This window comes from Sabethes cyaneus, chromosome 2, assembly GCF_943734655.1.
Source record: "Sabethes cyaneus chromosome 2, idSabCyanKW18_F2, whole genome shotgun sequence".
In the NCBI taxonomy this organism is placed as follows: domain Eukaryota; kingdom Metazoa; phylum Arthropoda; class Insecta; order Diptera; family Culicidae; genus Sabethes; species Sabethes cyaneus.
Window position 1 is genome coordinate 106,927,592 of NC_071354.1, and position 25,379 is coordinate 106,952,970.

The 25,379-nt window shown below is 37.2% G+C and overlaps 2 protein-coding genes across 2 annotated transcripts in view; both read right to left on the reverse strand.

Annotated features, from left to right (window-relative positions):
- Window positions 1–4,628, reverse strand: part of LOC128738573 (28S ribosomal protein S9, mitochondrial) — a 97,129-nt gene extending 92,501 nt beyond the window's left edge. The window contains exons 1-3 of the mRNA XM_053833819.1: window positions 4,469–4,628; window positions 4,211–4,414; window positions 3,975–4,148 (exon numbers count right to left, since the gene is read on the reverse strand). Coding sequence (XP_053689794.1) covers window positions 3,975–4,148; window positions 4,211–4,414; window positions 4,469–4,543 — 453 coding nt within the window. The 5' untranslated portion in view covers window positions 4,544–4,628. The remainder of the gene's footprint in view (window positions 1–3,974; window positions 4,149–4,210; window positions 4,415–4,468) is intronic.
- A 4,043-nt stretch (window positions 4,629–8,671) lies between these two features.
- On the reverse strand, window positions 8,672–9,163 carry LOC128735826 (uncharacterized). The gene is made up of 2 exons (XM_053830311.1): window positions 8,862–9,163; window positions 8,672–8,805 (listed from the first exon to the last, which is right to left on the reverse strand). Exons 1-2 carry the CDS (start codon window positions 9,154–9,156, stop codon window positions 8,672–8,674), a joined length of 429 nt encoding a protein of 142 aa, XP_053686286.1. The 5' UTR covers window positions 9,157–9,163.
- Window positions 9,164–25,379: the final 16,216 nt, after the last annotated feature.

Here is a 25,379-nt window from a genome sequence, read left to right on the forward strand (position 1 = left end):
AAATGTGGTATAGGGTAAAAGCATCAGTTTTGGCCATAGTTTGTCCAACATTCCCCGTTATCGATCATGTTCCATCAAAACCGACTAAAGTAAATATGTTTAATATCATCAATAGGTAATTTCCGCTATAATCTTCATACTGTATTAGTTGATGTGAGGAAAATATACTTTTTTGCTTTAATTTTTATCGAATGAAAAATCTCTGGTGGGTTCCTATTTTGGCCATATTGTTCTAGCATTCGCCACTCTGTGTTCCTATTTTGGCCACCCTACAGAAAAAGTGTCGCAAAACATGATAAATGTACCGGGTAATCTATTTTACTGAATTAGTTATCTTTTTAATACAAAATTGCATCGTACCAGTATTGCAACCGGATATTTAACCCTTTCTTTAACGCCCTCATTACTTTCGCAAGACTTACAAATTGGTTTTCTAGATAAAAGATCAAAACAACAGTTATTTTTCTCTTTTCAGTGAAGCTTAGTCGAAATTATATTTAATTGTTTAACCCACAATTCTGTAAAACGCATGTAAAAATTTAACTTCCAGCCGCGTTCGCTTTGACCAAGTCCCCATGTAGAGGGAAAGGCTTGAGCAACTTCTTTCCTAATACGCTGTCCTGGGAGTATAATCAACGGGTCTACGACTTGGCCGGAAGCACTAAATAAAAACATAACGGTTATGTTCTGTTTACCACTCGCTTGCTCTACCTCGTAAACGTTACGGAAACCTTTTTACGCAATGACTTCGTGACTCTTTGGGTGAAGATAAAACGACGTTTCGTCGCCGTTAAATACACGCGTCAGACATTATATTTGTGGTACCTTCTAAGTCCATCCACCTGGAAACTTCCTCGAACCATTTTCTTATGTCAGCTTCGCTAACTCGGGCACTAGCTGATGTCACAGCTTCAGGAGTCCGAATTGACAGTTGTGAATGACGGTTCATGAAACATGAGAACCATTTCCTGCCTAACGTATACGAATGTTAACAAAAAATGTGAATATTTTACACAATGTGGAATTTACCAGGACAATTGTTTTTGAATGAAGTATCACGGGGGTTTTCATTTAGAAAATCCTTCACTTTGTACAACAAAGTACGGCGCTGTACTGGAAAACCGCGTCGTTTCATTTCAATGAGCCAGCCATCAATATTTTCCTCTTCCGTTTGGGAAAGTACCGTTCCGGGACCCTGGGTTGTGTATTTCTGCCATTTTCCACTCATGCGGTATCGAATTGTAGACCTCGGAATACCGTATTTTTTGCATGCCGCGTATACAGAAGTTGTTGATGTATCCTGTATACAGGACTGAAGTGTACTTTCATTATATGCCTGACAGGCAATGTTTTTGGGTGACGCTATCGAATCGTATGAAATCTTCAACAAAAATATCCAATGATCAGTCACCTTATTCATAAATCAATCAATATAGTACTTACTATCTTCCAGTGGTAAAAACGGAAAAATTGTTGATGAACCACAATCAAAATTTCAGAACTAAATAACGTATGGCGAAAACGAGCACGTGAAACTTGAAATCGGTTTGACATATGGCCAAAAGCGGAACAGTGGATGCTTTTGGCCTCCTATGATTAAACATCTTTTTTTTAAGAAAAAAGACTATTTTACGTTTATTAAATGATCGATATGATTTGAGAAATAACCCATTATACCAGATGAGAAAACCAATGAAAAATAAATAATTTTGGATAAAAGTTATTATGTATTGAAAATTGCCTTTATACTATGCTGACAATAGCTTATGTGGGAATTTAGTAGAGGTCAATTTTTTCTGCTTTCCTGATAGGATATTAATTCTCATGCATTAGTTTTTAGGCAAATTATGTGGAGAAATATCAAAAATTTGATTTAGTTTAGTTTAAAATTGTGCTATTGACCATATAATTTCACAATTAACAGTTAAACTCAAGTATGGCCAAAACGGGTACTATGGCTAAAACCGGTGTTTCTGCCCTATTGCATCGATCCTGTGTCCTTACAATCATCATATAGCTAAAGCAACAGCGTTAATGCGAACATTCATATGGAATGGGCAAATAACACGATTACCGATGCATCAGCTTGCTCTTCATAAAGACAAAGGTGGACTTAAACTTCATCTACCTTTCTTCAAATGTAAAGCACTGCTCATTAACCGTCATTTGAAAGAACTTGACAGCATACCTTTCTATAACAATTTTATTGAGCATATAGCAAATCCCCCAGATCTACGACAAATACCGACAAATTGTCCCTGTCTCAAAATAGTATGTCAAGAAAGTGCATACCTTCCAAATAACCTGAAAAATAGCTCAGCAGCTTCAAACATACATGATTTTTTCCTTCTGCAAATCGAACATCCAAAAGTTATGCTAGAAAACCCCCACTCAAACTGGAGACAAATTTGGCGGAACGTCAATGCACGGGAATTGCAGTCGACTGAAAGAAGCTGGTACTACTTATTAGTGAACCACAAAACTGCACACGGACAACTACTTCACAGGATGAACATCATCAGTACCAGTACTTGCCAACATTGTGGGAGTCAAACTGAAGATCTCTCACACAAATTCAGCACCTGTTCTACAGTCGCTAACCCTTGGATCGTACTTCATCAACACATCGCAGCAACTGGAACAAGACAACGTGTAACTTTCAACAAATTATTGCAACCAGTCCTGAAAGAGCACCGGAGAAACATAAAATTTAGAATCATGAGATTATTCATCAATTACATAAACTCTATAAATTCTGCTTCTAACGATATTGATTTAAATGCTCTGAAATTTGTACTAGAATTTGACAATTAATGTAATTACCAAATGTAATTAGGTTTTACGTCTCACTTAATAAATAATTAAAAAAAAATTATGATTAGAATATTCAAATGTAGGTCAAGTTATACGTTTGTGGCTCTCTAAGGTGATACTGTGGTACTTCACTATTATCAAACTGGTTTATCTTCAGCTGGATGCTAACTTTATGTGCTTGGGTAAAAAAATTTGGTGGTTGGTTCGGTTTGAACGAAAAATTTAAGTACTGTCCAAAATTCTTGTTTCTAATTTTCAATAATATGCAAAAATAAACACTGGTTTCTACTCTTTTGTTTAGTTTAAGGTTTAAGGTTTGATATTATTTTTTTCTTGCCCCCCCCTTCAACAATATTTTGAGACCAGGACATAAACTTATTTTCAAATTTGCATAAGCCTAATTGTTATTTTCTATATTTTTTTAATCATACATTAACTCTTAAAATGTTAAGCAAGTTTTATAAACCACTTTTTACTTTCAACACGCTTTTCATTTTTATTTTGAGTTTGTGTGACATCCAAAGGGAGGGGGGATGAGTTTTGTGACACAATCGGTCTGAGGGGGGAGGGGGGATCTAAAAAAGCAGAAATTAGGACTAGGACAAAGACTGACAAGGAAACGAAGTCACTCGTAATTTATGAACAATTCGTGCAGTTTGAATGATCAACCTGTAAACCGTAATGCTAGACAGTTTAAGGTTTAACCGGAATGAAATCTCGGTTAGTTTTTGAACGATTTAGGAGCTATTCGATTAAAACTGAGTGCTAACCGGCTGAACATTTCTGAATTCGCTGTAAAACAGTCCAGCATTACGGTTTATGTGTCAAACTGCGTGTAGCTTTCATAAATTTGAGGTTCGAGTGAGCCAAGTGAATATATGAATTCGCTATTACAATAAAGCTTGAAAATCCGTGAAAATCAATTTTCTGTCTGACGTCAGACAGACTCGAGCAAAATCCCACTTGCGTCTACTAATAATTCTTACCACCTACCGGCATAAATCACATTATAAAATTGCGTATGTATATGAATAATTTTGAGAGTGCCGACAATTATTTACAAATGTCCTCAACGAGCAACATAAGAAAAAGCAAGCTGCTTAATACAAGGAACGACTTTGTACGATTTAAAAACGAAATAATGAGACGGTAATACTTACAAACAATAATTTGTTGTAGTTAGGTCGTGCCGTGTAGAACATACTATGAAATGGTCTACCTGTCTCATCGAATTCTGCGGCCTTTCGCTGAGGGATAACTTCTTCTGGTGGTTTCATGATTGGCCGAGCTTTTTTTTCGTACAAGCCAGAAGGAAAAAGATACCGTATTGCTTCCTATGAAAATATATCTAATTATTAGCTCTTCTAATATTATGCAACTATTTTAATCATTTTACATCTATATTGTCCTGAGTAAAGGTTTCCGGATCCTCTCCCATCATATTAGCGAGATGCCGCTTTCCCAGTTTGAATTCTTGGTTTTGTATATTCATAAACTCATTGTGAGATTTGGCACGTTCCAGGTATGCTTTCATGGCTTTGCTCACTTTTTCTTTTCTTGAAGCCGGTTCCACATTGCTTGTTGCTGGTGTCGCATAATGCTGTAAAGATGACAATACAGTATATCACAAAATACAGCTACTCAAATTATTTACACATCTCTTATCGACTAATCCGTAAGAGATTCTCCCACTCCATGTTCTAGTAATTTTTTGTAAAAAATTGTACATTATGAACGAAGTGATAATACGAAAAAATATATAGAAAGAGTCTTTCTGAAAGACCGAATGATAAAAGAAACAGATCAGGGTATTGCTACTAATTAGGATTACTGTGACTGTCAGTTCAGTTTTCATTTCAGTACTGAGTGCGAGCAGCGTTGCCAACCTTCCAGATTTGTGTGGATTTTCCAGACTTTTTGATACCTAATCAGACAAAATAAGATGTTTTTCAAACGTTGTCTTCCATTAGACCAAATGGCAGCCAGATTTTTCAATAGACATTTTTATTCTCGTTTTCCAGATTTTCGTAAAAACCGGTTGGTACCGTACCGTGTGCGAGTGCTTTATGCTATCGTTGGTGCAGAGATGCCAGATTTACAAAATATCTGCAACTTGAACTTTTACATCAATATTAGAAAAAAATGCTCGAAATTCGAATTACTCGAATTGGCTGGTATCACCGACCGGTATCACACTGACCTCGGTGGTCGATCAATCCGGCAAAAAGCCCGGTTTTCCGACATGGAAATTTTTGTCGTATTTTTTTAATTTATTTTTTATTTCATCTTTCTACTAGATTTTTGAATAAATTTATTCGCAATACTGAACAACTTGTTGCCAGAATCAAATCTGACCGGCCCGACTTCAGCTCAGCATGCATTGACAGAGTAGAATCAATGCCCAATAGAAAATTTTGACAGATGCTGTTTTACGCATCTACCGACGAAATAGGATGCCGAAGAAATCAACCTATTAATCAACCGACTTCGTGATTGTCTCCGTCACCCGACGCTTTGGTATATTTAATCTGTTACCGTCGGGTAACGATTAAATCAGATGATGATCGGTTTACTCTGTACAGAAGGATCTTTTGACAGCTAAGTCTGATTGATTTTTGAACAAGGCCAGTTTACTTCTAATTTACTTGTTCTTTATTTGAGTAGCTAGGTAAGTATCCATTACATAAAAAACAGCTGCATTGAATTTGTAACTTATTATCGCTATTTTAGTTGGAATTTCGCACTGAAAATTATCGTGCGACTATTTTTTCCTATCGGATTGTGGAGCCAGACAACGGAGATGGAGGTTAGGTCCAGTAACAAGCTGCTCTTGACTCGGTTTATATCTTTCTTAAAGGAACTCCGTCCGGATCTGCGCCGCCGTCAATGAGGCATGGAATCGAAAAGGTTCTGCGACAAGCTCATCTCGTTTGTCATAATGGGAACGGATTGGTTCTGCGAAGGAAATTGATCGAAGGAAATTCATGAAGGATAAGCAGGTTAGTGAAATTAAACTATAGGAGTCAATATAAGTGTTCGTGTATGTTCCGAAGAAGAGAAAAATTTCTTCAATGAACAGCTTTTTTCGATTCCAATTAATTACCTTCTGATTGTTACAGATTGTCATCGCGCCGACGTCGCTCGTGCTATTTCAAGCAGTCTTCTCCGTTCAACTCGGTCTTGGGCCGCTGGTCGCCAATTCTCAGAAGTCGAAAGTCGCTTTTAAACTGGTCGAGCGATCCCGCACGGTGGACATCTCTGTTCCTGAGGCAGGAGGAGTTGTTGAAGAGGGCCACTTTCAGGGCATTATTAGGAGCAGTTTTATTAGAATTAGGTTTGGTTCTATAGACTTCAATATAATGCTCAAATTGATCCATCTATTTTGTCTGTATTGATAAATTTTATGTTCCGAATAATCGACCTATTTCTTCTGGTTCCGTACACGCTTAAATGATTCTACCTGTAAATTGGTCGGATTTAGTTAAAGTTAGGTTGAAACTACTCAAAATGCCCTTAAAGTGTACAAACTCAGATTTTGAGTAGTTTTTCAACCAAAAAATTGGTAGAAGGAACTTAAAATTACGTTATTTGTCATAGAGAATAATTCAATTATCGGTAGCAAGTAGCCAAAATTGGTTGAAATTTTTACCCAAAGTTTGAGTTTGTACACTTTAAGGGCATTTTGAGTAGTTTCAACCTAGCTTTAACTAAATCCGACCTATTTACAGGTAGAATCATTTAAGAGTGTAGGTTACAAAATTTTCTCCATCGATTAATCCACCTATTTCGTATGATTTACGTATTTCGTCATCTGATTCCTCCACCAATTTGATCGGCTTTGGTAGGCAAGTTAACTACATACACCAATTAATCCACCTATTTCGTCGGTATATTGACAAATTTTATCTCCCGATTAATCAACCTATTTCGTTTGGTTCCATCAGACACCTCTATTTCATCACCCGACTAAACAGCCAATTTAGTCGGTTTTAGTCGATCGATTAAACATACCGACGAATCGGTAGATCGCCCTGTTAAACTCCCATAAGCGTCGTTGCAACAATCGGCCGATTCGTCGGGTCCAAAATCGGGTGATTCAGCCGACGCGAACCGACTAAATCGGAGGAAAAGTAGGGGGGATTTTTTATCGGGTATATATAGAATGCCAGTGTCGCTGTTTTTCTACAGGACTCATTGTGGTAAACATGAACATGATGCTAACAATCTGTATCAAGTCTGTGAATCGGGAGCTTCATTGTCAAAGTTGCTCATTGTTATTTATCTGTTCTTTATCTGTGCGCTGGTTGGTGCTGTGCTGTCATCAGTGCGCTCATCGCTGTGTTTTCATGCCAGTGAAATGTTTTTGAACGCTAATTTTCTTTTCGTCCGGATGATTGAATCCCAAAACTGCACCTGTTTGCACCGATTTTTTCAGAAATCTGAAGCAAGCGAAGTTTACAATCACATTAGGGTAGATGCTCCAGTAGTTGTGGTAGTACCAGTAGTGGTGGAAACTCGAAATATATCATAATTTTGGCGGATTTCGAGATAATTTCCGTTTTCTATTGTTAAATATATATTTGTTAACAGTTTTATCTAAGATACACAGTTAAAATTCAAGATGTTGGTGCAAAAATTACAAATTCCTTTTCAGCAGTCCAATAGAGTGCAATTGCTTAAGAAATTCGTAACAATCCATAGCATTTTAACAAGCCTACGTTGTTATCCACCTGCTGCCATGCTCATTGCAAGCGTTGCTAAGGCGGTAAACAACATTCCACTATTATAGGCAAATTTTCCACTATTATAGGAACATTACCACAACTTTAGGAGCACATACTAATGTCAGGAAAAGCAATATTTTAGATATATTAACCAGCAGAATGGTATAATTTTGGTATGTATTTAAAGCCAACACTATGGTGCACCATATTATCAGGTAGTTCAATTGGAAACTGATAAATTGAGCGTTCAAATTGTCTTTACACACATCCCCCGACATAATCCCTCCATTACTGGAGCATCTACCCTACTTGGCAGCCATATTCGAAAATTTAAACTGGTTGTCAAAGTTTGACAATGAGATTCCCCTTTTGATGAATCTCAGACACACACATATGCATATATAATGTAAATACATTATCTGAATATGTATGATGTTTACCACGCGCACTGCAGCGACACTGGCATTCTATATATATTGATTATACTATTGACAGTCGGTCGAATAAGGTCCGCCAACAGGTTATTGGAATAGGAAGTGTCGTTCCCGTGTAAAATACATGTGCATATGACCATCACTGACGTTTCGTTGCCGTTGATGGCTGCTGACAGTCCGTGTGATTTCAGCTTATTTTATTGTATAAGAATCAAGAATGTGGCCTATGGAAGTATGGTGACTGCTGGCTGAGAAAGAACCCACAGTCTATTTTGAGTGCTGGAGTTGCATATGAGCTACATTGCCAAAGCTCCGGAGCAAGAGGAAACGCATTAAGATTTTTTGCTTTTTTTTTTTAATTTACCGGTCAACTTTAACATGTGATGCTTGATCGGTTGTTTTTAGTTACTAAAGAGGTACTAGCATTGTAGCGCCGTAACTACAAAAGTTACAGCAACACTTTATTCAGCAAAATTGTAAATAACGAGTTCTAAAAATGTCTCATACATAACTTTGTCAAATTTTACTCGGCTGAGACGGTAGTGTCAAATGAATCAAAATTGAGTCAAAGTGATCGAACCATCCCTGGTTCAGATTAAAGGTCATACCAACGGGGTACACGGTAGAATTATTTTCTTGCAATGCACAACAGTTCGAAAATAATTTATTTTTATTCACTTGGTGCAAGTGAAATAATTTTTAATATTTATTTATTTTATCTATTTTAGTGTTGATAATATTCAAGTTGTAACCAATGTCTAATAAACAAATCTGAAGCTCTTCGGCTATCTGGGCCTCCATAAAGATGTCCAGTTCACATTGTCTCATTCGCGCTGGAATAAATAAGATTTATTATTTAATATTCACTGAAATTTAATGTTTATTTTACCGTGGAATCTGCTGCAATCGTATTCCAATTCTTTATTTTGCTGTTGGGCTTTTGCGAAGTTTTTTATTGCTGTTTTTGCTAAATGCGATGACTGGATGAATTTTAAATTGTCCAATTCAGCAGGTTGTAAAGTTTGAAAAGTTTCCAATTGTTGTGATGTCAATAATTCCACAAACTTTTTATCTGCAGAGTAGTCTTTTTCAGGGAGCTCTCGTATCATGAGCTTCATGTCTACTTGTTGCGTAGATACCAAAAAATCCCTATATTCAAGTACTGATTGATTGAGATTTTGCATTTTTGGTACAGTATCTTCCACATTCACAGTACACAGTTTAGAAAAGCAACAGAAAAAACGAAAATTTTCAAGTAATTAAAAGGCAATGCGAAGCGGACTGCAGAGCGCGGAGCGGATGAATTGAGCAGAATACTCTGGTACAGAGAAGCCAGATTTTTTAAAAGAAAAGTTAGAAACTACTCGAAATTAAAAAACACTGCCCAAGATTAGAGTTACTATATTATAGAGTGGCGATAATGTCAAACTTGGAATGACAATTGAAAATAGAATTAACAAAAGGGCGAATGTCGCAAGCGTAAACAAACCGAGTGTGGGTTGATTTGCCCAAGCGGTTTCCAACAGCAATGATTACTAACGCACCTTCTAAAAAAGTTACATTTGATTACTTTACTGATTACCTCTGATTATCAGTAATCAATCTCTTGTGATTACTATAAATTAATCATGATTACCAATGATTACTTAAGATTATTAGAGTGACTATATACAGAGTGGCGACCCACTCATCCCAAATGTATGCAATGCGGTTTTTCCAAGGTTTTTCTTTCTCTTTCCTGCATACGCGTTGGATAGGTCGTCTGCTCGATTGGAATGACACTGACAGATAATTATTCCAATTTTGACATTGTCGCCACTCTGTATATAGTCACTCTAAAGATTATCATTGATTACTCTACTGATTACCACACCCCATCGGCAGGCAACCATGTTTTCGCTGCCAACCAGAGATGCCATATTTTCTAAAAAAATGTCTGGAACTGCTCGAAAACCGAAAAAATCGAGCAGTTTTCAGGCTACTCGAATTTTCTGGTTTGAAAATAATCTGCGAAAATCTGCACACTTTTTAAGGAAGTCTGTGAAAGTTTAAAGAGCTTCGAACAAAAATCTGCACCAAAACAATAAAAGTCATGAAAACTACAAATTTATAATGATCTGCAAGACGATTCCAAAAATCTGGAATTTGCAGACAAATCTGCAAGTCTGGTATCCCTGCTGCCAACATCTCGTGTGTCGTGTGTGCGAAAATGATATAGCTAGAGTGACTATATACAGAGTGGCGACAATGTCAAAATTGGAATGATAATTATCTGTCAGTGTCATTCCAATCGAGCAGACGACTTATCCAACGCATATGCAGGAAAGAGAAAGAAAAACCTTGGATTAACCGCATTGCATACATTTGGGATGACTTGTCGCCACTCTGTATATAGTCACTCTAGATATAGCATGTCAGCACAGAACAGAAGTGGAAGTTCGAACAATCGTTCGAGCAAAACCTGGCATCTACGCTCTGGTCTAAAACTCTACCAATAAGTAAGAACTTTGACGACTTCTTGTTTTGAGTGCACTTGTCATTCAAAATCTCGTCTAAACGAAATTCCTCGACTCGTCTAAATATTTCAGCTTTACTTCGCACATAGGAGTATTTGATGCAAAATGTTGGCCATAAGTCCAAAATGGAAAATGCATGATTTTATCTAAATATCGTTTCTATTATCACAATAGAGCACAAGTCACGTGAGTTGTGCTCTTGCCGGATTGATTGATTTTTTTTTCACAGAGTATGCTGTTATTTTGGATAGCAGTTTTCAAGAAGCATCCTATCGCTGGGTATATAAACCTGAAAATCTGAATGAAATATTATTTGTTTAACATAAGTGTGCATTTTCTGCGTAAAGAAGAATATTTTTCAATAATTTTATCCAGCTTTTTACGATCCGTAATGGCGAACCGTATAATCTGTGTTAGTGTGTTCGTAATATTTGGACAGAATTTTTGACATTTCCTAATTACATCGCACGTTTTCTTTCCGCACGTTCACACTAAAACTAAAGGAACGTGCGGAAAGAAAACGTGCGATGTATTTAGGAAATGTCAAAAATGCTATCCAAATATTACGAACTATTATGATATGCATTTATGTATCCAGCTTCTTCGAGCCATAATGGCTCATTCGACTCAGTTCGACAAGAACAAAATATATTTGTCATTATGTTTACGTATATATGTATACACGCATGTACATATGCATATACAAGCATAGGCGTCACACACACAAACCAATTTTATGTCACATACACAAACCAGTTAGCATCGCCTAGTTAGCTTCGAGGTACGATGCTGGTCTAACAAGCCATCTCGTCTTGGCGGGGCTTGCTAGTTAGAGTCAGTAGGATCGTTGCACTGGCCCCGTAATATTCCTGTATTCTAACAGCCGGCTGCGAAGTCTGTCGATAAAGAAGGGTAATGTCTAGAGACGGTATAAATCCATGGTTTTGGCTTTTTACACAAACCAATTTAGATTCAATGGATTCGACCGCAATAAATTTTATGAAAAGCTCTGAGGTAACAAGTTTATATATTTTTGGATAGAACTAAGTGTAAATTCGATTATCTGAACAACCTTAAGCGAAACTGAAATAAACTTTTTCTCACCGAAAAAGTCAACAAGAAGAACATCCCAGAACAGAAGTGGAAGTCCTAACGATTTGGCGATCAAAACTGGTAACAAAGTCTTTTTTTGTTTTTATTTTTCTTTTGGGAAGGTTTCGTATAGAAGCGAATAACAGCAATATAAACAGAGCGCTCGCTGCCAATCGCATAGCAGCTTTCACATGCTTTTGTGTGCATTCGTATACGTTCGTGTGTTTTCATGGATAAAAGTGACTCGCTACCGCCAGGTTCGCTAGTATCTGTAGAAAGTAGCATGTACGTGTTTGGATTTCCACTTCCACTTCTGTTCTGTGATAACATATTAAAGTAAACTTATAGTTGTATGGTACATTCATATTGTACCGGGATGATGAGGTTAAACAATCTAAATATACATTGTAAGCGGTCGATACCATAAATACAATTGTCTTAGCATTATCAAAACATCAGCCCTTAGTCCAGCTTTGAACCCGTTTGAACATCTCTTGAGATTATTTCAAAACTAAAATAAGAAATCATTTGATTTTTAATCAAAATGACTTAAATCGAAGTCTTGTAAAAAATGGACAGCAATTCTACACAGGAATATTTGGAAATACGTTAATTTTATCCTAAACAGATTGGAACAGATTCTTTACAAAAATACTGAACAATATTCTCAAGAGAAAAAATTGTGCGCTTTTTTGTCTGATCGTTTCGTTTCAGAGCGCAAATCGCGAAAGCGAGTTTCTCAAAACTGTGTTACCAAAGTCGATAAGCATGATTTCTCGAAAAAACCTAAACCGATCTACTTGAAACTTTTGAACAAGGTATATTTTCGATTTGTTGATTTAACAAGTTTTCTGGAAATATTTTCTAGAGATTAATCGAAGGTTAAAATTATTTTTTTTAGTCTGTTGCCGTAACATGTATTCAAATTTCCACGTTAATCAGTTAAAAGGTTTAGTCCTCTCAACTGTGTATAGTATAACCTCTTAACCTTCCTAATGCATTAAAAAAAAATTTGAGCTTGCTCTCATTCTCATTTTAATTCGAATTTCGTTTTGTATTTTGAAATAACTCATTCATCATTAATCAATGGCATCAATTGATGTACCGCAGACTTCGAATCACATCAGCTTGATGAAATAAGACTAATAGAAGTAATGGAGACATTTTGGACCAATATGGCCACTTCAACATCGGTGCCGGAAGAACATCTGGTACCTGATTAGCGACACATTGTTTACATTTTAGGATAATTCATCTTACGGCACATCAAATCACATCATCTTGATAAAATGAGACTATTGAAAGTATAATAAAGACATTTTGAAAGCAAATGACCACATCACTATCGGATCTGGAACATCCAGTACCTGATTCAGGGGAATTCTTTGGATTTTGGGATAAGGCACATCAAATCATATCGCTTTGATCAAAAGACATTGATGGAAGTACAATGGAGACATTTTGGAACCAAATCGAAACAAAATCGTATGGCTCTGAAAACTACAATACATATATCAAACTAATAATGCGTTCTAGAAGCAACCATTACCATTGGAATAAAAACCATCTTATGATGCTAACCTAACGAGCCAGTCGTCGTATATTCGAATCTTGGCTTGGAAGTGCTGCTATAGAGTTTGTAGGATCGTTGCACTAGCCCCGTAATTACCCTGTACTCTAATAACCGGCTGTGAAGTCTGTCGATAAAGAAGGGTCAAGTTCTCAAGACGACGTTTATACCCATGGCTTTGCTTTGCTTTGTGCTGAATCATGCCGTTTTACGGTTCATTATAAATTAAATACCGTATGTACCCTTAAATCATCAATGGGCCACTAAATCCGGGTACCGGATTTTATGCGACTGACACTGGAGTGGCTATTTGACACCATTGTACTTCCATCAATTTCATTTTATCAAAGCGATGTGATTCGATGTTCCGCATGAAGCCTGAGCCTAACAGAAAAGCACAAAAAAAATCAGAGGGGTTGTGTACAAGACACGACCGCATATATAGGTGACGCAGGACTACGTAAGTCTCTTTGTAGTGATAGTAGCATGTATTCATGCTTGTAATCATTCGATTCTTCATGTATACATGCTATATGCAACATATATACATGCTACATACGTTGTATGTAACATTTATCAAAGTAGTAACACTGCATACGTTCAATTCTCAAAAGATTGTGCATTTGAAAACAATTCAACTAAATCAAGAACACAAACTATTACTTTCCTGCTACCTTACTGACATTAAGGATTGTTTTTATTATCCATGGTTCCCCACTTTGAAAGGATTTTACCAATTCAATCCTATTTTATCAACAGCACATCTTATCACTACACTTCTAATGAAACGGCAAGCATGCGTATTCATACAGAGCTGTATTATAACCGAACACTACAGCTGTAGCATATTTTTCCAACAGATATATCAAATTCACCGAGGTTTAATCGTCACGCAGTAAAGAATTTGCAATCTGTTGGGACAACAAACTTATGTCATTTTTTCTGGCACACTTCCCTAACACAGACATCAGATTGGACTAGGTTTAATCGCGTTCGTAAGAAATCTGTTGGCAGGAGGGGGCTTTGTCACTCTCTCTGGCCTACTTCCCAAGCAAGGACATCAAAATGGTCTAGGTTAAACCGCGGTGTTAAGAAATCTTGTTGAAACGAGGAAGCTTTGTCACTTGTTTTGGCTTACTTCCCAAGCACAGATATCAAATTGGTATAGGTTAGATCATCGTAAAGAATCTTCCAACCAATCACAAAGCGAGAATTCTGGTAAAACATAGGTTCTTTATTTTCAATTTTTCAATAGTTCAACATGAGGAATCCATTTTTTTCTTCATCTGAGTTAATTCTTAGAAGATTTTCCGATCGATTGGTGTAAGAATATTTCAAATCGATCGGAAAACCGCTGAGCTATTAGCGCTCAAAACCTTTCATTTTTCGTGACGCTCGCATTTTTTGATTTTTTGGAATGACACCCTATCTCAAAACTAGCCGTAAGACGTAGTCCTACGTCAAAAATGTCCGCCGAACCAGGTACCGGATATTCCCAGAACCGATGCTTATGTGACCATTTGCCTTCAAAATGTCTTTATTATACTTTCAATATAGTCTTATGGTATCAAGGTGATGTGATTTGACGTTCCGCAAGATGAATCATCCTAAAATTCAAAATTGCCCCCAAGTACCGGGTAGTTCCATTAGTGTTATTTTGCCAAGCCGATGTGATTTGATGTGCCGCAAAATGAATTATCTCAAAATACAAAAATGTCCCCGGAGACAAGTGGTTGATGTTCCGCAGCCGACGCTGAAGCGGCCATTAGTCAACAAAATACTCCGAAATTTACCTTGGGTGTCAGTTTTGGGTCATAACTTTCAAGCGAGGCAAAGAAAATGAAGTTCGGATTGAAAATGGATGAAAAAGAGCAAGCTCAAAATTTGGGTTGTTTATGATTATGCTTTCGTTTAGATGGACCGATAATACAAATTAATTGGGGAATCAAACGACATGCATTGTACAACGGAAGTAAATCATTTGAATTTATAAGAAGCAATAAATTGAAATAACTTACAGAAGACAACTATACAAAAACTTTTTAAATTAGGAATATCGTAAAAAAAGAATTCATAACTACATATTTCATCACTTTACCCACTGTCCAGGCAGATTAGACGAGATACGGGGGGATTAAAATACCCAACTTTTGTTTTTGTTTTGGTTTGACTGAGTGAACTGACAGATTCAGTTGGTTCGACTACTTGAATTGTAATAAAAATACAGTGTTTAATTGCTTCCTGTTTAATACTTCCAACCAGCAAGTGGGTAACAAAACCAAAACTGATAAATGCTATACGGACAATATGTAGAATTGGACAGCCTCACCAGTCCCTAGTGACGAGACTGGAGCATTTAGACGAGTTGGCAAGGATGCCAGAAAGAAAAGTGTTATGAATTTTCAAAATGTATCATCGAGACGAGAATCGAATTCAACATGCGGCATGTGATCTTAAACAAATTTTATGTAAGAATTGTTGATGTGCGACTGTATTGGTGGTTTGTATGCATTGGGAAACACTTTGCAACGAAAAAAAAACTCCAGATGCAAGCAAATCGCGTATACGTATACGCGGCGAAGTGTGCGTAATATTCTTGTCAGCAATCTCTATGCTAAACTTCCAACGATATGCGTAACTGGTGTAACGTATAAAACAGGAGTAAAATGAAAAGTCGCGTTGGTATAGATTTTGATTTTTATTATTGATCACCTGCGGCTAGCGGTAACTACATTAGCATGTTTGAGAGATGAAAAAACACCTAATTTTGATCACACGGTTGCAACTTTGACGTTTTCGAACAAAATAGGTGAAGTCAACACATCTGGATCACTTTTATGCTAGTGTGCGGCTAGTGTGCTTGTATAAGAACGATTAATACGATATTTCCGTAGCAGCAAACTTAACTTTTGTAGCGGCATCAGCTGTTTCTCGCCCGAAAAGTGAAATTTTATGTTAGACAAATGTAAATTATTGTTACCAATGCACTGTTTTTGAGATTCCTAGAAAATTATTCACTTCTATATAACTAAATTGATACGTGCATGATTGAGTTTTTGTTGGTTAGGTCGCTTGAGCATAAAGATTATTAACACCTTTTTGCCATTTCCGTACATCCGTACAAGAATTTCAAAGAATAGTTCTGGCAACTTTGATTTGGGTCAGCTAGTCTAAAGTTGGAAAACTGTGTAGCAAATTTTCCGTGTAAAAAGCCACTTTCCACCGCCAGGTTCGCTAGTATCTGTAAAAGGTTAGAGTTACGAGTTTTGATTTTAACTTCCACTTCTGTTCTGTGATGTCAGCACCGCGTTTCACTCAACTACCAGCAGTCTGATTTGGGCCCGCTGTCAAATTTTGAGCCCCACGACATGTTGTCGCTGACGTTTACTGCAGCTCGTTATAGAGATGTCGATGGGGTGGATTACCATTGATTACCTAATTAATTCGTAAATGATTACAAAAGTAATTTCTGATTACTATACACTTATACGCCTTACTGGAAACCCCTAGGATTTTCCTATGCTGGTCCTGCAAAAAGTAACTCTCACTCGTTTTGTTTACATTTGCGACATTCGCCCTTTTGTTAATTCTATCTAGAATTATCTGTTAGTGTCATTCGAATCAAGCAGACGGCCAATCTAACGCGTATGCAGGAAAGAGAAAGCAAATACGCATTGCATACTTTTGGGATGACATGTCGCCACTCTGTATATAGTCACTCTAATTATTATTATTATTATTATTATTATTATTATTATTATGTATACACACGACTTCTTGAGCGACTATATACAGAGTGGCGACATGTCATCCCAAATGTAAGCAATGCGGTTTTTCCAAGGTTTTTCTTTCTGCATAACTCGAGAACTAATCAAGCAAGTGGAACAAAATTTGGCATGTGGGTGCTTTTGGAGACAAGAATTTTTTCTAAGGTCAATGGAGACCTCTCCCCTCTTTAGGAAGGGAATTATAACCCCTGCCCCTTTGAGAGTGGGGGTTCCCATACAAATGAAATACAAATTTCCTCATAACTCGAGAACTAATCAAACAAATGGAACCAAATTTGGCATTTGAAGGTTTTTGGAGGCAAGATTTTTTTTATGGTGAATTTGGACCGATCCCCACTTTAGGAGGGAGGGGGGGCTCCTATAAAAATGAAATACAAATTTCCTCATGACTCGTGAACTAATCTATCAAAAGGAACTAAATTTGGCATGTGGATGTTTCTGGAGCAAGAATTTCTTCTATGGTGAATTGAGACCCCCCTCTTTAGGAGGGGTATTATGACCCATGCCCCTTCAAGAGGGGGGGCTCCCACAGAAATGAAATACAAATTTCCTCATAACTCGAGAACTAATCAAGCAAATGGAACAAATGGTTTTTGGAGGCAAGAAATTTTTCTATGATGAAATAGATTCCCCACTTTGGGAGGGGGGCGGGCAGGTGGCTCCCATACAAATGGAATACAAATTTCCTCATAAAGCGGGGTACGCTGCTGAAAAGAAAACAGCTCAAGAAAAAATCTTGCTATTTACCGAAGAAATTTTGACAACTCCAATGCAAGCAACCACCTGTCATTTTTTCTTGTGGTAATAATTACGCCGGATATTATTCCGTACGGAAAAGTGACGGTTTAATTCACCTGCATGTAAAACTGCGCCATCTGAACGTGAAATAATATTTCTTATGAAGTGCGTACTGCTTAAGAAATCGTAAACGAAATCGATTTCTTGAGCATTTCTTGTCCTATCTTTTTACCCATTACTTTTCAGCAGCGTACCCCGCTTAACTCGAGAACTAATCAAGCAAATGGAACCAAATTTGGCTTGAAGACAGGATTTTTTATGATGGCTTGGGGGGCTCCATAGCCGAAAGGTTACCAAGTCTGCTTCGACAAGCAAGTGGTCGTGGGTTCGAATTTTAGTAGAATCAAGCCATTCGATGTCAAGTGACTTTAGCATGGGTTTATTCTCAGGCCCCTCCATATACCCTTCCTTCATGCTGAATTCGATATATTTACCCACAGAAGCCTCCTGACAGTGCAAATGTCCCTACTATAGTTAAGTGTACTGGTCAGAGGTACGAATGAGTCCTCGCCAGGGACGGCTATAATATGGGATTGTGCTGGCAGCGAGGAATAAGTGGGTAAAGTAGATCAAGCTTTGAAGGAAGGGTAAACCCCAATACACACAAGCACGCATACAATTTAATAAGCATATCGCTCACTCAATAGCGATTATAGCAAAAAGAAATGCAGTGCAGGCCATAGAGCAAACACCCGGGCGATATTACAATAGATCAACTATACTGGTCGCAGTATAGACTCTATTTTAGACTCTTCCATAAAACTCTCATTTTAGACTATTCCATAAAACATTAGTCAATAACAAGACCACCAAAAACTATCAATAGTAACACTAGATGATTCAGAGCGAGACTCGATATTGTTACAATGGTCATCCGAGATTCACGATTTGTGTACAACACAGTTTAATTTGTGGCAATTAAGATTGTCGGGTCAGCTAGTAACATATTATCCAGCTTTCCACGAGCGATAATGGCGGATATTGAGCACAAGTGGGCACAATCTTTTGACATTCATTGGAGGAGCGTCGAGTTCGCCCTGACGGAGTTACTATGGATACATTCATGATTGTTTGTTGTTCGAATGTAAAAATGTAAACATTGTTCAATTTTACAGTTCAGCTAAAGAGGAGCATAATTGAACGGACAACAAGTTTTATGGATTGTGGCTTTGCAGTTTTCGCAAATTTCAGGGAGAATGTCCAAATACGCAACGGAAAGTTTCTTATCAAGTCAAGACGCTGTTCGAGAGCAAACTTGACAACGGCTCGACCAATATGAAGTTAACGTTTGCGTTAATGTGTAATGTTTCGAATGTTCAATTCGCACGATTGTGAAAAAGTATTCTGAGCCAGTGGCTTCAGCAAAATATGGCCGAAACCATTATAAAAGTTTAAATCCGTTTAGTTATGTTCCACTTCAGCTGATCTGCAAAATTAAACAATGTTTACATTTTTACACTCAAACAACCCAGTAAACCATTTGGTTTGTATATCTCGATTGCAACTGAGATATCCAGCTTTCCAAATTTACAAAATTACTAGTGCTTTCAATCCAGCTTTCCACGAGCGATAATGGCGGATATTGAGCACAAGTGGGCACAATCTTCCGACATTCATTGGAGGAGCATCAGGTTCGTCCTGAAGGAGTTACCATGGTAACATCCATGATTGTTTGTTGTTCAAGTGTAAAAATATAAACATTGTTTAGTTTTCGCACATGAAGCGAAACATATTGCTAATTTTCCACCTTTTCGTGTACGATGAATAATTGAACAGATAAGAAGTTTTATGGATTGTGGCTTCGTAGTTTGCGCATACTTCGGGAATAACGTCCAAATGCGCAACAGAAAGTTTCTTATCAGACCGAGATGCTGGCCAACTTGGCTTAGGGTTGCCAAGTCTCAAAATTACAAAAACCGGCCGCTCGGTCCTGCCTTAAAAAAATGCGGGGGGGGGGGGGGTTGTCGCAGCATATTATTAGAGGATTTGCCTGGAATGTGTAATGTGCGTTATTGTCATATTATTTGGGTAGTCGCCGGAACAACTAGTTGCTTCTGGTGCTGGTGGACAATTTAATTACCGTCAGAAGCAAAGTATTGTCACTGCAAAACTGGCTATCTTCAATGATCCACTACTCAGAATTGCTAATAAATTTATCAGAAAATTTAACAAATCCGGCAAAAAGTGCCAATCCGGCTTCATATGTCAGAAAACCGGCCTTTTTGCAGGATTGACCGGCCACCGGCTTTGCAGGTGAAAAACCGGTCGGGCCGGCCAAAAACCGGCCTCTTGGCAACCCTAACTTGGCTACGGCTCGACCAATATAAAGTTAATGTTTGTCTGAGTGCACGCGAGTATTCAATTCGCACAATACTAAAGGGGATTTTTTGAGCCGGTGCTTTCAGGAAATTATGGCCACAAACCACAAAAGTTTGCTTCCGTTCAATTATGTTCCTCTTCCGCTGATCTGCAAAACTTAAAGATGTTTACATTTTTACAGTCGAACAACAAACAATCATGGATGTTTCCATAGTAACTCCGTCAGGGTGAACTCGACGCTCCTCCAATGAATGTCAAAAGATTGTGCCCACTTGTGCTCAATCACCGCCATTATCGCTCGTGGAAAGCTGGAATCTGGATACAAAATCATATCTGAACGAAAAAGTTACACTCAAAATAATCCGCACATAACTAATGGAAAATTTCCATATGAAAATCCTTATGATTATTATGTGCCTCATATAAACACAATCCGCCCAGAACACATGTGCAAATTTTAAAGGTAAATTTTAAAAATAAATAAATGGTAACTGTTTGGCACATAAAGTTCATTTACTGGGCACATGGAAAAAATATATGTGTGAAACACATAGAAACTATACGAAAAGTTTTCTCAGTGTATATTTCACGACAGATAAGAACATATATGTACCAAATTGGAGGCGATATACGTGCGAAAATTTTGACAATTTTTTGTAATTCTATTTTGCGCAGTTTTTATAACACGCAACTAAATACTCCTGAATATATGATTAAGATATAATTAAATATTGCAATCGTCTATACTGCATTATAATTCACAGTCAGGAATTGTATATGACGACACGCACGACTGCAAAACAACTTATTGTTCACTTCGATTTGACATACTCTAATCATTATAGAATTCCAATGTGAAATTGACATAAAAACGATTTAATGTAAACTTTCTATTACGATTTTGTGTTATCTGGGAACAAACAATCATGAATGTATCCATAGTAACTCCGTCAGGGCGAACTCGACGCTTCTCCAAGGGATGTCAAAAGATTGTGCCCACTTGTGCTCAATATCCGCCATTATCGCTCGTGGAAAGCTGGATAGCGGAGGTCTTGTTCGTTATATTGTAAGTATATTCGTTATTTTTTTTTGCTGAATATTTACCTCTCGTTGTTTACTTTTAGCAACATGTCGAAGTGCCATGTTCCAATGTGCCGTAGCAAAATAATTCCAAGGAATAAACGATCTGCAGAAGATTTCTTTTCATCGATTTCCGACCAAAAAAGAATTGAAGATCAAATGGTTGAAGTTTTTGGGACAAAAAGTTACTACGGACACGCATAATTTTTATTATTTGTTCTCGGCACTGTTCACCGGATTGCTTTGTAGTTGTCGATCAGGGATCACATCGGCGTCTTCGAGCTGGAGGTATGCAAAATTATATACATATTTTAAAATGCCTTAACAAAAACATCAATATTTTAGGCTATACGCTATACCGAGCATTCGATATCCGGAACGTGTGAAGAGAAGGAGAGATTTGGTGACTGAAAAAATTGGTGGTCTAAAACTGCAAATAATTGAAGTTTGCATGGAACCACCCCATCGACATCTCTATATCGAGCTGCAGTGAACGTCAGCGACAGCATGTCCTGGGCTCAAAATTTGACAGCGGGCCCAAATCAGACTACTGGTAGTTGAGTGAAACGCAGTGCTGATATGCTATCTCATTTTCGCACACACGAGATGTTGGCGGCGAAAACATGGTTGCCTGCCGATGGGGTGCATGGAACCCATCATAAACTTCGTAACTATTGTCATTTGCATGCAAAATTGTACCATCCAAAGTGCGATATCGCTCATAAAAGTGCTATTTTGCATTAAATCGTTTCGGTGTCTTCGGCGCACTTATTGCTTGGAAGATAACGAAAAAGTGCGCTGAAGATACCGAAACGATTTAATGCAAAATAGCACTTTTATGAGCGATATCGCACTTTGGATGGTATTGTGCTTCCCGAGAAAATATTTCGTTTTCCAGTTTAATATAGTTGTGCGCAAAGGTAAATCATATATTATTGACAGTGTAAGCACGTGTAAGTTTTTTATGTTTATGCTCTTATTCTTTGCTTAGATAACATTTGTTTTGTCCTATTACGTACAGACTTACAAACAACACAGTTACAATGTCTTACGTTAACCGAAAATGATAAAATTTAAATGCTGATTGCGTTTGTGAAAAATTTGTCCATGTTTGAACGGATAAACACGAAGCAAGCTACCCTAGCATTCAGCTGATGAGCGAGAGAGAAATATTGTTGTTTTTCTCATCACTCTTGCGTTGACAGTTTCTTACGAGATTTCGTAAGAGTGTAAAAGAGATACTTTGACTGCGAGCAACCAGAACAGAGCTGCGCGCAACTGTTAGGCGCACAACTAAACCGACGAAAGAAAAATTTTAGATAATAATCGCAATACAATTTTCCTTGTAATCTTCCTTGTTTTTTTTTCTCACCAATACATGAAAATAACCGCGAATACTTTACCTCTCTTTTAAAATACTTTGGAGCCAATGTGATATATACAGGTGTGGCAATGTTGGTTAAGTGGTGTTAGTGCAATGAAGAAATTTCATCATGGTGTGGGTGGAATCGAAAATCGATCAATCACGATGAAGCGTGACGTCAAATTCCAAAAACAAACCCCATTGTCTGACACGGTTTTTTTTTGTAGTTTGACGCGTTTTCTGATTTTTCGCTACTAATACCATCTAATGTCTTCATCTGCCACACCTTTTTAAACCTCATTGCTTTGGAGCAGCAATAAGGTTTTGCAAGGTGACGTCACGAATGAACCAGAATGAACGCAATTCATCCATTTGACATCTACTCGTGGTTTGTTTACAATTTGTTAGGCGAACGCGATATGCATAAATTGGAATTAAACGTTTTAAAAGCGTATTATCCAGCAGTGTCGCCCTCCAAACTACTCGGAATGGCAGTTTTTGTGCTTTTCTGACTTGCCTTTAAGGCTTTAAGCAATATTCAGTTTCAACATGTTAACCCATGTTCCAAGCCCATGTAAACAAACCACTGATAGACGTCAAAGAAGTGAGGTTATGCTCGCCCGTGCAAAACCTTATAGGAAAATGTCGACCAACATTAGAAAAGGGCGGATAAGCCCAAAGTAAATTGATATATACCAGGTATATGACAATGCGAGCTGTCATATACACTTTGCACTAACACATCTACACTAGTTCTGAGATTTCGAGCATTTTGTATGGAAAATTAGTTAATTTTTAAAAAAAATCGTTGGATACGCAAGATTTGTCTTTTTTTTCTTACAGTTTTTATGTTTATGCTTAGAACATTATTTCTAGTATGTATTTTCATGAATACAATGAAGTGCAACATTCCAAATTGCAAGCGAAATTTTTTTCGTCAAAACGGTATCAAGATGTCTCAAAGAAATGTCGTTATATCGCTTTCCTACAAGTAGTAAAACAAAAAAGAATTTTTTCAAAATGCTCGGACATGATTGTTCAATAAGCAGCATGAACAACATTGTTATCCGCCCGCGATATTTTTCGTCTAATTTCTGGTAAGCTTTTAAAGTGTTAATTGTCTTCTAAGACTAAGGGCGGATAAGCCAACCCTTTTCAAATGTTTCTCGACATTTGTATGCAGAGCGAGAAAGAGATGCCAGTCTTCTTGGGGGAATGTTTTTGATGCTTGATTGCATGCAAGGTTGCATGCATAAAATCTATTTGTCAGCAAATTGAGTGCGAAGAGCGCAATAGGCGAATAAACGCAAAACTAATGAAGCCCATGCGACTCCTACATTTGGCTGTCCGTACTAGGAAAATGATGATCAGTTACAATTCAAGAGCAACATTTCAATAGGCGAATAAACGCAAAACTAATGAAGCCCATGCGACTCCTACATTTAGCTGTCCGAACTAGGAAAATGATGATCAGTTACAATTTTTCGCTGGATGGATATACAAATCAAAACATTTTTTGTTTAAATCTCAGTAAAATGAATATTGCGAACATTAAATTTTCTGCAGCGGGTTAGAAATCTTATTTACTACACTGAGAAAAAAACCATGGTAATGCGAAACATGTATGCATGGTCATCTTAACTATATTGCAATATTGTAGCGCTTACCATGATTATTGTCAACTTGAGAAGTTTCGTGGTTAAAACTACTATGACAACAAGCAAATCGCTGACTATTTCCGTGGTTAAATTGACTTTTCTCTCATACTTCTAATGACAATATTTTTGCAGCTTGATATAACAATATTGAATTGTCAACAGGACCATAAAATTGGTAACTTACTAACTGTAAGAATATCATGGTAGTTTTAACATTTTTATGGGTTATCGTAACAGTATAAGTTTAGTGCTTTTCAACCGACTATGGAAACGCGTTTCTTGATGACAATTTTATGTTTATTTTGCCCTTTTTCTTTCTGTCATTTGAAACCGCACCGCCATTACGAAAAATTTGAGTCACGAGTGATGTGCTTAGTTGAGTTTTTTTGTTTTTATTAAAATTTTTTTGATATTATGAACAGTTTGTTAGTGCAAAACAAATAATAAAAAAATCTAATCTAATCTAATCTTTAAGTGACAAATTGTATTAAATTATTTTCTGTGTACGTGAAAACAGGTTGAATTATTTTACTGTGTAGTGTACTAACAAAAACAAACTGCTAAACTGTTATGGTGTAATCGGTGTTATTTATAGCTTGTCTGTTTTATTTTTTTAATTGCGGATGGTGCTGGACTTCCGCTCTAAACAGTTCAATCGGTGGTTTAGACGTGTCCGTGAAGTGTTTTTGGATAAAACGCGAAATGATGTCCAAATATTTCCATTTAACTTGACTGCGGCGAGGGAGCTGCGGGATAGACTGTTGGAAACGTATATTTGGAACTGTAATAAAGGCAATTTATATATCCTATCTGCATGCAGACCATCATCTATAGGTAGTATTCGATATTTTTTGATTGTATGAATTATTGGTATTATCTTTTCTTTAATATTCGTCAGGTATATTTGGATTACTACACATGAGACGCAAACTACTAGGAGCAAATTGTGATAAATAACTTTTGACGTAGGACTACGTCTTACGGCAAGTTTTGAGACAGGGTGTCATTCCAAAAAATCGAAAAATGCGAGCGTCACGAAAAATGAAAGGTTTTGAGCGCTAATAGCTCAGCGGTTTTCCGATCGATTTTGCAATATTCTTACACCAATCGATCGGAAAATCTTCTAAGAATTGACCCAAATGAAGAAAAGTATGGATTCTTGATGTTGAACTATTGAAAAATTTAAAATAATGAACCTATGTTTTACCAGAATTCTCGCTTTG